General features: G+C 44.1%; 1 protein-coding gene across 2 annotated transcripts; it reads left to right on the forward strand.

Moving 5' to 3' along the window:
• Positions 1–1,925: 1,925 nt before the first annotated feature.
• On the forward strand, positions 1,926–12,882 carry ART4 (ADP-ribosyltransferase 4 (inactive) (Dombrock blood group)). 2 transcript variants are annotated; one of them, XM_065561717.1, is made up of 3 exons: positions 1,926–2,063; positions 8,356–9,073; positions 10,644–12,882. In XM_065561717.1, exons 2-3 carry the CDS (start codon positions 8,374–8,376, stop codon positions 10,733–10,735), a joined length of 792 nt encoding a protein of 263 aa, XP_065417789.1. In that variant the 5' UTR covers positions 1,926–2,063; positions 8,356–8,373; the 3' UTR covers positions 10,736–12,882. The 2 variants fall into 2 exon arrangements, with proteins under 2 accessions (XP_065417789.1, XP_005305355.2); XM_005305298.3 differs by having other exon boundaries at positions 1,940–2,071.
• The last annotated feature ends 1,703 nt before the right edge of the window (positions 12,883–14,585 follow it).

The raw sequence follows: 14,585 nt of genomic DNA on the forward strand, positions 1-14,585 counted from the left end.
TGATATGCACAGTCAGATTTGTGAACTGTATGCGTTGTGTATGGGAGGGGGCAAAAATATTCCTGCTTACATCCCCCAAATGGGCTAGCTCTGCCAAAATTCAAATACCCGACAACAGTGGTTCTCAACCGTTTTTATACCAGGACTCTTTTCATTCTAGCTGGGATCTAGTCAGGATTAGTTAATCTAATCTAATTAGCAATTTGGGAAGGGCCAGGGCCTTGACATATGCTTGTGATCCCTCCAAAGGGGACATGATCCGAAGGCTGAGACTGGACGGTTCAAAGAATTAGAAGGAGGTTGGCTGCCTTTATTACCTTGCCCCCATGGCACAAAGTGACATCAGCACAAGGGTGCAAATGCCTTTACATCACTGACATGTCATGACCCAGTGTTATAACATTCTGAGGCTATAAGGATTTTATGCCAGCCCCTGATTATATTTCAGCATCAATGATGCCTATGTCATCTACATGGTGGCATAGGGACCTGTTCTTTCAGATGAACCAAACCACAAACCTGACCTGCTAGTCAGAGCATCATCCTTGACTTTCCCATCTGACCCCAGTGCTATCAAACTGTACTAGTGATTGAGTCTCCTGTCTCCCTTCCCCTGCAACACACAGAGAGAACTGTTCTTTGGCTCTTGTTCTATGTAGAGCAATCATGAAAGCCCACAAAGCATGGTAACCGAATGGGAGAGCTCACCACAGCCTAATGGGTGGGAGGTCACAAAGAGGTGGGAAGCTGCTGATGGGGAGGATTAGTGTAGATTGCTGAATGGGGCCCAGCATATGCAACTTTGCAAAGGGCTCTCAAAAACTTAGGGCCATCCCTGTTCAGGTCTGTTTCAGTGTTATGCAAGCTGCTTCTTACAGGGCATGGGGCAGCCTCTCTCCCCCAAACCAGGACTGCGCCTCAAAATGAGCTCATGTGGAAGCCCTAAATAGGAACAGGACATATAGCCTCTCACAAGCAAGGCACTAATTGGAATACAGCCAGTCAGTAGGGACTGAAAGTTGCTACCTTCTGTCCCTGTTCTGTGATGTGTAAAACTAGCTGGTGGGTCTCAGTGTAGTGCATTTATGAGACAAATGCCCATATCACCTGCAACTTTGGCCACTGTTTGGCTCCTTTGTTGGCAGTCTCATCCAGGGAGGTCAAGAATGGTGGTCTTTTGTTTGGTGAGGAGCAGCTGGCAAGCCGAACTTGGTTGCGTGGCTGAGTCAGGCACATTTCACAAGCAATATATTCATTTAAAAATATATAAAAAAGGACTAGAGTGGGATGGGCAGCAGTGTTGTTTGAGAGGCTAGGACAGGGTGGGGCAAGAAGGGAATAGGCAGCTGTGTTATCTGTCGTGCCAGATGGGTTCTGAACCAGAGAGGCATCTCAGTTCTGCCTTTATCAGAACCCTACATTCCTTTAATGTTGTTCATTAAACTTTTGGCTGGAGATAGTTTGCTTCACTCAACCTCATCTTGTCATGTAAATCCACAGAAGAGAGCTGTCTTGGGTGCCTCAAAGGTCTGAGTCTCCTCTCACTTGAGACTGACAACAGGATTTGAACAGGGCCTGGCATAAGGAACCTTCATGACCCAGAAAGAAAAGAGAAAAGACCATAGGAAATCTCAACATTAAGTGAACTGATAAAGACCAGGTGAATGCATAGCAACTGGGACTGGAGTGGAGGAGAAACTGTCATTTAAAGGACCCAGACCATTTCTTTTGGACATCTTTTGGACATCGGAGCTATTACTTCCGATATGTCCTCGCCTTGGTTCTAAATTACTGTCCTCCAAACTGCAGCCTGTGTCCGATGAGTGATCCCAACTGACTCATATCCGAGTGTAAATTTCACACAGCAGATTTGTTGGAATTCAATTTATGACACTAAAAGAGAAAAGAGCAAAACATCCATAAGAAAGAGAGGGTAGCCCCATCTTCTGGTTCTGTGGGAGTTCAACATCCTGTAGCAGATCTCCTGGTGGACTCTGGGATGACAGCTGATCTACTGAGCTTCCTGCTGTTGCTGCTCTTCTCCCTGCTGAGGCTGATGAGAGGTGACAAGGTTGTGCTTTATTTGAAACTCTGAAGTTGCTCAGAGTGTGGCTGCTCCAAAGCCCATTGAGGATGATGGCTGTATTTCCATTCTCTTCAATGGGCTTTGAATCAAGCTTAGCATGAGAACTACTTTGCTTTCACTTGCTTTGTTCCATTTCTCACCTTCTCTAACCCTTCTGATTGCATTGTTAGAAATGCACTCCATTTTCAAGTCACATGTTTTCCCAGAGAATGTTTGTGGTTGGGCATCAAGGAAATGCCCCAATCAGTACAAAGAACGAGGAGTATTTGCAGCACCTTAGAGACTAACAAATTTATTTGGGCATAAGCTTTCATGGGCTAAAACCCACTTCATCAGATGCGTGGAGTAGAAAATACAGTGGGAAGATATCTATATCTATATAGATACAGAGAACATGAAAAGATGGGGATTGCCATACCAACTCTAATTAGATTAATCAATTAAGGTGGGCTATTATCAGTCACTACACAAAAGAATAAATGGACACAAATCAGACGTCAAGAACTATAACATTAAAAAAACAGTCGGAAAACACTTCAACCTCCCTGGACACTCAATAACAGACCTAAAAGTCGCAATTCTTCAACAAAAAAAGTTCAAAAACAGACTCCAACGAGAAACTGCAGAACTGGAATTAATTTGCAAACTGGACACCATTAAATTAGGCTTGAATAAAGACTGCGAGTGGATGGGTCATTACACAAACTAAAAACTATTTCCCCATGCTAATTTCCCCCCCTACTGTTACTCACACCTTCTTGTCAACTGTTTGAAATGGGCCATCCTGATTATCACTAATAAAGTTTTTTTTCTCCTGCTGATAATAGCCCACCTTAATTGATTAGTCTCATTAGAGTTGGTATGGCAACCCCCATCTTTTCATGTTCTCTCTCTCTCTCTCTCTCTCTCTCTCTCTCTCTCTCTCTTTATATATATATATATATATATATATATTCCTACTGTATTTTCTACTCCATGCATCTGATGAAGTGGGTTTTAGCCCATGAAAGCTTATGCCCAAATAAAATTTGTTAGTCTCTAAGGCGCCACTTATGAGTACCAAAAAGTACTCCTCATTCTTTTTGCTGATACAGACTAACAAGGCTACCACTCTGAAACCAATCAGTACAATCTTTCTTAGATGGTACAGAGATGTTCTTGGTAATTTCTCCATTCCATGTGACTGTGTTTGGGATTCTCCCAAAAAATGTTTAAGATACTATTGGTAGAGAAGTTGTGTCCCAAAACAGTGAGGTCCATGCTATTAATTCCATGGGCCCAGTCAGTACATTAACTTAGGGGCCCTTTTCCAAGTGAGGGGTGAGGATAAATGTTCATGGTGAACTGAATGTCTACTTGTAGTCAGCCAAATATCAAATAACTGGATATAGTGTTTGGCCAAAGCCCACTTAAAAACCAAACAGTGAAAAGAGCAATCAATGATATTATCACATGCATTATATTGATGTTTGATTACAGAAGGTTTTCAGGGATAAGAAACATTATCAACAGTTAATCAGCTGCACAACCACACAAACAGAATACACTAGATATTATTTTCCTGTTATAGGGCCCAGTTATATTGTATATAGTATATTGTATATCGTAGAGCCTAGGCGCCCCAGCCACAGACCAAGACCCCATTGTGCTAGATGCTGTCTGAACTGGGGAAGTGGGATACCAGGAGGAAACACAAGGAGAAGGATGCAGCAGGGGAGGCCTCCTGATTCCTACTGAGAAAGCAGGGCAATCCACTAGTTATCTGAGGTGCCTGTACATGAACGCAAGAAGCCTGGGAAAAAAGCAGGAAGAATTGGAAGTCCTGGCACAGTCAAGGAATTATGATGTGATTGGAATAACAGAGACTCGGTGGGGTAACTCACATGACTGGAGCACTGTCATGGATGGTTATAAACTGTTCAGGAAGGACAGGCAGGGGAGAAAACGTGTAGGAGTTGCACTGTATGTAAGAGAGCAGCATGATTGCTCAGAGCTCCAGTATGAAACTGCAGAAAAGCCTGTTGAGAGTCTTTGGGTTAAGTTTAGAGGTGAGAGCAACAAGGGTGATGTCGTGGTGGGTGTCTGCTATGAACCACCAGACCAGAAGGATGAGGTGGATGAGGCTTTCTTCAGACAACTAATAGAAGTTTCCAGATCACAGACCCTGGCTCTCATGGGGGACTTCAATCACCCTGACATCTGCTGGGAGAGCAATACAGAAGTTCACAGACAATCCAGGAAGTTTTTGGAGAGTGTTGGGGACAACTTCCTAGTGCAAGTGCTAGAGGAACCAACTAGGGGCCATGCTCCTCTTGACCTGCTGCTCACAAGCAGGGAAGAATTGGTAGGGGAAGTAAAAGTGGGTGGCAACCTGAGCAGCAGAAACCATGAGATGGTCAAGTTCAGATCCTGACAAAAGAAAGAAAGGAGAGCAGCAGAATACGGACCCTGGACTTCAGAAAAGCAGACTTTGACTCCCTCAGGGAACTGGTGGGCAGAATCCCCTGGGAGGTTAATATGAGGGGGAAAGGAGTCCAGGAGAGCTGGCTGTATTTTAAAGCAGCCTTATTGAGGGTACAGGAACAAACCATCTCAATGTGCAAAAAGAATAGCAAAATATGGCAGGTGACCAGCTTAACAGAGAAATCTTCAGTGAGCTTAAACACAAAAAGGAAGCTTACAAGAAGTGGAAACTTGGACAGATGACTAGGGAGGAGTATAAAAATATTGCTTGAGCATGCAGGGGTGTAATCATGAAGGCCAAAGCACAATTGGAGTTGAAGCTAGCAGGGGATGTGAAGGGTAACAAGAAGGGTTTCTTCAGGTATGTTAGCAACAAGAAGAAGGTCAGAGAAAGTGTGGGCGCCTTACTGAATGGGGGAGGCAACCTAGTGACAGATGATGTGGAAAAAGCTGAAGAACTCAATGCTTTTTTGCCTCGGTCTTCACAGACAAGGTCAGCTCCCAGACTGCTGCACTGGGCAGCACAGTATGGGAAGGAGATGAGTAGCCCTCAGTGGTGAAAGACTTAAGGACTATTTAGAAAAGCTGCACATGCACAAGTCCATGGGGCCAGATACAATGCATCCAAGGGTACTGAGGGACTTGGCTGATATGATTGCAGAGCCATTGGCCATTATCTTTGAAAACTCATGGTGATTGGAGGAGGTCCTGGATGATTGTAAAAAGGCAAATATAGTGCCCATCTTTAAAAAAGGGAAGAAGGAGAATCTGGGGAACTACAGACTAGTCAGCCTCACCTCAGTCCCTGGAAAAATAATGGAGTAGGTCCTCAAGGAAACCATTTTGAAGCATTTGGAGGAGAGGAAGGTGATAGGAACAGTCAACATGGATTCACCAAGGGCAAGTCATGCCTGACTAACCCAATTGCCTTCTATGATGAGATAACTGGCTCTGTGGATGAGGGGAAAGCAGTGGACGTGTTATTCCTTGACTTTAGCAAAGCTTTTGATACGGTCTCCCACAGTATTCTTGCCAGCAAGTTAAAGAAATATGGGCTGGATGAATGGACTATAAGGTGGATAGAAAGCTGGCTAGATCGTCGGGCTCAATGGGTAGTGATCAACGGCTCAATGTCTAGTTGACAGCCGGTATCAAGCGTTGTGCCCCAGGGGTTGGTCCTGGGGCCTGTTTTGTTCAACTTCTTCATTAATGTTCTGGATGATGGGATGGATTGCACCCTCAGCAAGTTCACGGATGACACTAAACTGGGGGGAGAGATAGATACTCTGGAGGGTAAGGATAGGCTACAGAGTGACCTAGATAAATTGGAGGATTGGGCCAAAAGAAATCAGATGCGGTTGAACAAGGACAAGTGCAGAGTCCTGCACTTAGGACAGAAGAATCCCATGTACTGCTACAGGCTGGGGACCGATTGGCTAAGTGGCAGCTCTGCAGAAAAGGACCTGGGGATTACAGTGGACAAGAAGCTGGATATGATTCAACAGTGTGTCCTTCTTGCCAAGAAGGCTAACGGCATATAGGGCTGTATTAGTAGGCGTATTGCCAGCAGATTGAGGGAAGTGATTATTCCTCTTTATTCAACACTGATGAGGCCACATCTGGAGTATTGCGTCCAGTTTTGGGCCCCCCCACTACAGAAAGGATGTGGACAAATTGGAGAGAGTCCAGCAGAAGGCAACCAAAATGATTAGGGGGCTGGGGCACATGACTTATGAGGAGAGGCTGAGGGAACTGGGCTTATTGAATCTGCAGAAGAGAAGAGTGAGGGGGGATTTGACAGCAGCCTTCAACTCCCTGAAGGGGGGTTCCAAAGAGGATGGAGCTCGGCTGTTCTCAGTGGTGGCAGATGACAGAACAAGGAGCAATGGTCTCAAGTTGCAGTGGAAGAAGTCTCGGTTGGATATTAGGAAAAACTATTTCACTAGGAGGGTGGTGAAGCACTGGAATGGGTTACCTAGGGAGGTGGTGGAATCTCCATCCTTAGAGGTTTTTAAGGACTGGCTTGACAAAGCCCTGGCTGGAATGATTTAGTGGGGGTTGGTCCTGCTTTGAGCAGGGGGTTGGACTAGATGACCTCCTGAGGTCTTTTCCAACCCTAATCATCTATGATTCTATGATTCTAATATTGATCAGCATGATAGACAGTGATCTCAGCACACCAGCAACCTAACCATTGCCAAGTGTTAGCTTGCATGATTAGTCCAACGGACTCCATTAGGATGAATGATATGAGTACAGACTATTCATGTGATTTAGGATTTGTCAGATCTGGAAGATATTTTGTTAATAATTTGCTATGGGACTGTTTTTATCCCACATTATGTAAAAAACCTTGCAGATAGAACATCTACTTTGATTCAACAGGGCTAGAGCTGGCTGAAAATTTGATTTTCCATGCTATGAAAAATCATGAAATTTTGATACTTTTTTTTTGTCCTGAATCAGGACAAAAAGGCAAAATTTCAACATTTTTCGCATCATGCAATTCCAAAACAAAGAAAAAAAATTATTTCAATTCAATCAAAGCATTTTGGTTCAATTTCAACCCTTTTTAACATTTAAAATTCAAAATAAAGTAAATTTTGAAATGAAAAATCAAAACGTATCATTCTGAAAATGTCAAAATGTTCCATTTTGATATTTTCAATACTTTTCCCCCCAGTTTTTCCCCTCAACAAAATGTCATTGAAATCAATATGAGTTTCTGAAAAATGTCAGTTTTGGTGAAAGGGCATTTTCCAATAGACAACTGGACCAAAAAAAAAAAGTGTAGCTAGCTGTAAGCAGGGCACCAGGAAGAAATTCACTTCTCTAGCAGGGCCAGCTCTAGGCACCAGCGTCCCAAGCATGTGCTTGGGGCAGCACTTTTCAAGCGGTGGCACTCCGGCCCTTTTTGTTTTTGTTTTTTTGCTTCAGCGGCGGCACTCTGGATTTTTTTTTTTCCGCTTGGGGCGGCAAAAAACCTGGAGCCGGCCCTGTTCTCTAGTGCACTCCCACAGCATTGCACAATTAACATAGTGCATTATGGGTTCCTTCACTTGCCGCTGAAGCACTTGCCAGGCAGAGTTAGGCTACCAATGGTCCACCTGACCACCTCGGTCCACCTACCTACTTTCTCATTAAAAGGGAGTGGAGACACTGGAGATATACTACGTCCATTCATTAAGGGGGCTTCTTCCACTTGTCAGACCTGAGATGAATTGCTGCACATGGGTCTTTGTGCATTTGAACTGGCAACATGCAGAAAGCCTCACAAGTAATGTCCTCACTGCACCCAATGCAGAGAACACAATGTCAAAGGCAACCTCAGAGCCATAGCTCTGAGCTGACTAGCCCCTCACTTCAAGTTTCTGAGTCTGTCTAGAACCTAGGTGGAGTGTTCTACCACATCCCAGACCCCAAATCTATAGGAGACCAAGTGAATGTTCCTTTCTCCAGCCTGTTAATGTGTCCTAACCTCATCTCCTCTGGCTATTGTATTCCCAGCCTACCTAATAACTCTCCTCAGGCTCCAATACTGAGCTTCATGAAGTGAAATAATGGTAGAATCCTGGTCAATATGAACTCACAGGGAAACTGGTACAAAAATGTGCAAGGTTACATATGTGCTGTTGACAAGCTCAAAATGACTGCAATATTTGTCTGCCACACACTGTGCTGTGAGCTTCTAATGCTCCACCGTGCACTCTAGGATCTCTGTAGCAGGACAAAAACAGTAGAGACAATCTGATTTATTGACATACACATACACACAAACTAATAGGGTCCCATTCTTTATGTTGCAGGCTGTGTCCCACATTCTCATGGATATGGCACCAGATTCCTTTGATGACCAGTACCAGGGTTGCCGTGAGCAGGTAATGGAAGAACTGGACCGAGGAGACTATTTCCAAAAGGAATTGGGTAATAATAAGAACTATTCCAGCATCTGGGAGAAAGCAAAGCTGGTCTGGTCAAAAAAGCCAGTGGCTCTGCTAAGGGAGATGCAGGAGAATCACGCTGTAGCCCTCCTGGCTTACACCATGAACACCTCGCTGCACTCTGATTTGAACTGGGCTGTGTCCAGAGCTGGGACATCCCCAGAGCACTACAGACACAGCTTCCCCTTCAAATACCTCCACTTCTACCTGACTACAGCCATTCAACTGGTGAGGAGATGGAAGAGTGGCACCACAAGAAAAAAGTGCTACCAGGTGCACCGGGGGGTAAAAGGCCTATATTTTGAGGCTGAGTTGGGCACCAAAGTGCGGTTTGGCCGCTTCACCTCCACTTCACTCCTCCGGAAGGAAGCCCGGAGATTTGGGAATGAAACAATATTCACCCTGAAGACTTGCTTAGGGGCAGTTGTGCAACGCTTCTCCCACTACCTCTCCGAGAGGGAGGTCCTCATCCCACCCTATGAGATATTTCAGGTCAGAAACTTCAGCCGAACACCAAGTGGTAACTGGCTGTATCTGCTCTCCGTGGGAAATTACAGCCAATACAACTGCCAGCTCCTGAAAGGTACTGTATATAGGAACTCTCATAATGGAGACCCAGGGTGTCTTGACAGGCACCCCGAGAGCTCACCCTGCTGCACCGCATCTCATGTTTCAGGCCTAATATCTTCCCTGGGGCAGAGGAAGCCAGGAGTGTCCTTTGACTGAGTGTGCACTGTCATGTGTTTTCTGGCTGCTATGAAAGGTGTTGGGGGAGGGCAGGGGAGAAAGTAGACATTTTGTTGTGTATAGGTTAAAGTTCTAACACAGACTGCTGGCAAAGGAACCTGGGTCTAGCCAGGTGCCATTCCTTCCATGCTTCCATTACTCCCACCTACATTCCCTTTGCAAAATCCCAGCATGATGCTGGAAATAGCTGCCAGAGCTGCAGAGCCACCTACAACAAGGGTCCCAAATGTTGCTAACAGTGGTGCAGATTAAACAGAGTTAGCAACAGTCAGAGGTTTTGGGGGGGTTGTAAGAATTACAGTCTGTACGACATTTAATTGACAAACAGCCAGAAAACTTGCATGTGGATCAGAAGTCCTGGCTGGAGCAGGCTGTGGTTCCCTACCTTATTGGAGAGAAGGAATAAGTACGTTGCACATCACGGACACGGGGCTCTTAGTTTTTGTCCCAGGACAATAATGGTCAATGCAACCTTTAAGCACAGAACGCCATTCAGAAAATGAAAGCAACTGCCTAGTACTAAGACAAAATAGTAGGTAGACTTGAAGCATGGACTGATTCTGTTCATGAAGTTGACAGCACAGTAGCAAGTTGCTGCTCCAGTGCAGATCTCAGTCAATAAGAAGGGACCTAAACATTCCTTGCTAAGTCCTTTCAGGACTGTGGTAGGACAGACACCAAAAAAGGCAGCAATCCACAGAGAGAGTGACCTTTTCATAGTTCAAGTTGCAATCAGCTTCCATTCTATATATTCTGGGCCCTGTATGTATGTTGCCTTCTGTAATTGGCATGTAAAACCAGTCATTGTTTAGCTGCAATGATAAAGGCCTGTGTTTTTGGAGGTATGGGACCAGAATTTTAGTCCCAGCTCAGCAGGTACATGTAGTGTAGAATGGCAAGGCGAAGGTTTCTCAGTAGTTAAAGTTGCATTCACAGTGCCATTGTAAGTCTGATTTTGATTCCCATTGAAACGCCAACAAAACCAAAAATCTTTCACATTTTAGGGCTAAATCTTAATGTCAATTAGAAAATATTCTGGAAATGCGGATTAAGTGGGTTTTGAGATTTTTTTACTTTAATATGGCTCTGTAACAAGGTGGCAGATTTTTATTAACTGTGTTAGAAACCTGCATAAATCTGATGAGTAAAATCTACTTACTCATTGTGTCAGGTGAGGTTTAATTCCACCAGGATATAAAGGAGGTGGAAGAGATTCTCTGGACAGAATTAGAGTCTTGGACAGAGAGGTCTCTGCAGGGAAACCTTAGAAACAGCCAAGTCTGAGCTGAGGTTTATGTTGTGCTATTATTCCAACTACCAATACAGTCAAACCTGAGGAAGGAATAAGTTGTGCATTGAAGTTCTAGGCTGAATTTCTAAAGAACATCTCTTTGATTCTTTTGCAGCTTCAAGCAGCAAGAACTGTATCCACAGTCCTCCAGTCACTGCCTTTCTTTCTTGTGTGATCAGTGCTTTCTTCTACTCCACCAGGCAATGACTCTTTCCCTGATCACAGAAGGATTCATGTGCTGCGTAAAAAGGAATGAGTGACGGGTGCAAGGGATTTACAGCTAACCAGCCACAGAGGTGCTGAACACCTCCTGTGATTTTACCTCTAACTCCCCCTGACTTCAATGAGTTAAGGGTGCTCAGAATTTCAAAGGAGGTGTTTAATCCCTAGCAAAATCAGGCCCCTAGGTGTACATTCAAAATAGGGATGTAAATAGGGTTTAAAAATAGTAATAGTTTAATCTATTAAAATTCTATTGGTTAAACTGTTAACCATTAAGCAGTTCATATAGGCAGGGAACTAGGGGTGGGGTTGAGAGTGCTGCAGCACCCCCACGTTTTATGCGGGGCTCCACTGCCGACTGCACCCGGGATCCTGGCTGCAGGCCTGGGCGCGGAGCTCTGCTGCCTCCCCGTGCCCAGGGTCCTGGCCCCAGGCCTGGGGTCCTGGCCGCCTCCCTGGGCCCAGCATCCTGGCTGCCGGCATGCCGGCCTCGGGACCAGCATGCCGTTGCCGCCTGCCCAGCACCTGGGGTCCCAGCTGCTGCCCCATGCCTGATACTCCGCTGCCTCCCCATGCCCAGGGTCCCAGCTGCTGGCTCCGTGCCTGGGATCCCAGGACCCTGGGCACATTGCCGGGAGCCGGGAACCTAGGCATGGAGGGCAGAAGAGTTTAATCGTTAACTGAAACCAATAAGACTGTACTTATCGGTTAACCAGTTAAACTTTTACATCCCTAATTCAAAGTAGGAAGATAATGGGTCTGTGTGCTTACTGAAGAGCACGGCAGAGACTCCAGTCAATTTAGGTACCTAGTCTGCAAGGCTTTGGATACAACCATACAGTAGGAACTCTTGAACCACTATTTGTATTAGCATTTTTTTTGCAGGTCTCAGTAGGTTCTCTTGAGTTAGTAGTAATAGCACCCTCTGGTGGCCAATAAGAAAACACCAGCAAATTCTTACGAAGGTTAATTAGAAATTGTAGAGCCTATTGGGCTGTGTCCATTTTAAAGAGAGGTTGATGTTATTAAATACATATATATTTATATTGCTCTGTTTTTTAATTTGTAATATCAGTGATAGAATTCACACCCCATACTGAATTCTCCTTCCCAGTTTAACTATGTTCTTTCATAACTTTTAAAGGTTAATTTAACATTCCTGCAAGGCACCAAGGCAATAATTCTGAAATCTTCTAATCCCACAACAGCTGTAGCATGTTAATGCAAATTTTCCTCTCATACTGCCTCCCTCCAATATGCCTGGAGGGACCACATCTTGGAGATGAGATTGTTTTTTAGCTTCTGTCCCATTTTGTCCTTGGACTGAGCTCAGACTACCAACCAGATGATAAATTATGATAATTTAGTTTTGTAATGTAGACATCTGACCACCAAGTACTGAATTGAGATTCACTAACACATTCTAGATAGGCTACAAATAGCCATCAGGTGGCAACAATTTTCAGCCAGTAACTATCAACCTAAGCTGGCATGGAACTGGTGATCAAAAGGCAAGAAGTTCCATATTCTATGCGCCATCCCCCCTGACCTATTCAGTATGCACAGAGCTAGTTGTCTATATTATAGACTTGAACTTAAAAGAGCTGTCATAACTATAAAGGGAAGGGTAACAGCCCTCCTGTGTACAATACTATAAAATCCCTCCTGGCCAGAGACTCCAAAATCCTTTTACCTGTAAAGAGTTAAGAAGCTCAGGTAACCTTGCTGACACCTGATCCAAAGGACCAATAAAGGGACAAGATACTTTCAAATCTTGGTGGGGGGAAGGCTTTTGTTTGTGCTCTTTGTTTTTGGGGGGAGTTCGCTCTTGGGACTGAGAGGGACCAGACATCAATCCAGGCTCTCCAAATCTTTCTGAACAAGTCTCTCATATTTCAAACTTTTAAGTAAACAGCCAGGCAAGGCGTGTTAGTTTTATCTTTGTTTTCTCAACTTGTAAATGTACCTTTTACTAGGGTGTTTACCTCTGTTTGCTATAACTTTGAACCTAAGGCTAGAGGGGGGTCCTCTGGGCTCTTTAAGTTTGATTACCCTGTAAAGTTATTTTCCATCCTGATTTTACAGAGATGATTTTTACCTTTTTCTTTAATTAAAAGCCTTCTTTTTAAGAACCTGATTGATTTTCCTTGTTTTTAGATCCAAGGGGGTTGGATCTTGATCCACCAGGAGTTGGTGAGAGAAAGGAGCAGGGATGGTTAATTTCTCCTTGTTTTAAGATCCAAGGGGTTTGGATCTGTATTCACCAGGGAATTGGTGAAGAGTCTCTCAAGGCTACCAAGGGAAGGGAATTAGCACATTGGGAGTGGTGGTAGTGAACCAGATCTAAGCTGGTAGTTAAGCTTAGAAGTTTTCATGCAGGCCCCCACATCTAGTGCCCTTCTCCAGTCCACACCACTATGCTCATACCCAGTCTAGTAACTTTGCTCCTTTTCTAGCCCAACATGTTGGGTCTTTCAGCAGTTCAGCAAGTAAATCCTCCCCCAGCCTACCTCACTCTATCTCCTGTTCAACTGAACCACTAATTATTTTTGTTCCTAGACTATGCATTCAAATCCCTCCTCCAGTCTACCCTGCAGTGTCCTTTCCTATCACAGATCTTCCCCAGCACAGCAGCTGGGATTCTCCCCAAACTGTCTAGGTGATTCACTTCTGTTTCAGCTCACTTGCTATACCCTTCCTCCATTCTAACAGCTGTGCATCACCTTTTCTCTTCCTTTAAATTTTCCTTGTGCATCTCAGGTGATGTGTTCTTCCAGGAACCTGCTCAATATGCCTTTCCTCCAGACCATCAGCTGTACCCCTTCTTTAGCTCACCCTGTTGAATCTATCCCCAAATCACCTCACCAGGTTCCTCCTTCAGTTTGCTCAATGAACTAACTCCTCATCAGGTCTGCTTTACTAGACTCTTCCTAAACCTGGCCACCACGTTATTCCTCCAGCCCAGGCATTACACACTTCAAAGGCAGCAAAGTCTCTTTTAGGTTTTATTTTGACTTTAGAAGAGAGTTACAGAAAACAAATTAGTTGCTGAGGTCATACGTAGGCATGAAATATGGAAGAGCTTCCACAACCCCCTTTCATCAATTATGTTTCTCTGGTTTACTTGCCCCATCACAAAGGTTTAGTCCCCATAATACTTGCACTTATACAGCACCTTCCATGCAAGAATCTCAGAGTGGTAAACATTCATTCATGAATGTAGCCTCACAATGCTTCTTTATGATAGGGAGAAAATATGCCAATTTCACAAAGAACCTGAAGCAAAGAGAGATTAAGCGAATTGCCCAAAAGTTGCACACAAAGCCTCTGGCAGAGTACAAGATTATCTTTCACTCTACTACAGATTATCTAGTTACTTCTCATCTCAAATCACAGTGATTTACTATTCCCAGTTGGTCAATCAGATGAAAATCCAACCATGATGGTTAACCTCCCAATGACCAATACTATCATAGCTTATTTTGAATAAGCTAATTCCTGTTAGCTAGCCACTATAACCTGACCTGTCAAAATGAATTGTTGCTATCAGAATAATCTAAAAAGCTTGCCCAGAAAGTTTAAACACACTTATTAAAACAGATACTGTTTCAGCATTTTGATTCTTAGACTTTTTTCCTGTTTACATTAGTTTCCTGTTGATTTTTATTTATCAAGTTTTTAAATTAACAAAGCGAGAAGACTTCACCTTGCCGCCTTAGTGCAATGCTCAAATCTAGACACTAAAAGTGATTGCAGAAGTTATTGTGGAATCAGCAATTAGCCGCAACCTTCTCTTGTTCCTTTGTGCAACTTCCCTTGTTGTAAGAAAAGAAGG

This window comes from Chrysemys picta, chromosome 1 (genome assembly GCF_011386835.1).
Source record: "Chrysemys picta bellii isolate R12L10 chromosome 1, ASM1138683v2, whole genome shotgun sequence".
In the NCBI taxonomy this organism is placed as follows: Eukaryota; Metazoa; Chordata; order Testudines; family Emydidae; genus Chrysemys; species Chrysemys picta.

Coding starts and splice junctions, on each gene's coding strand:
- ART4 (XM_005305298.3), top strand. CDS start 2,000: ATGACAGCTGATCTACTGAGCTTCCTGCTGTTGCTGCTCTTCTCCCTG. Junction 2,072..8,355: donor GGCTGATGAGAGGTGACAAG/GTTGTGCTTTAT, acceptor TTTATGTTGCAG/GCTGTGTCCCACATTCTCAT. Junction 9,074..10,643: donor CAACTGCCAGCTCCTGAAAG/GTACTGTATATA, acceptor ATTCTTTTGCAG/CTTCAAGCAGCAAGAACTGT.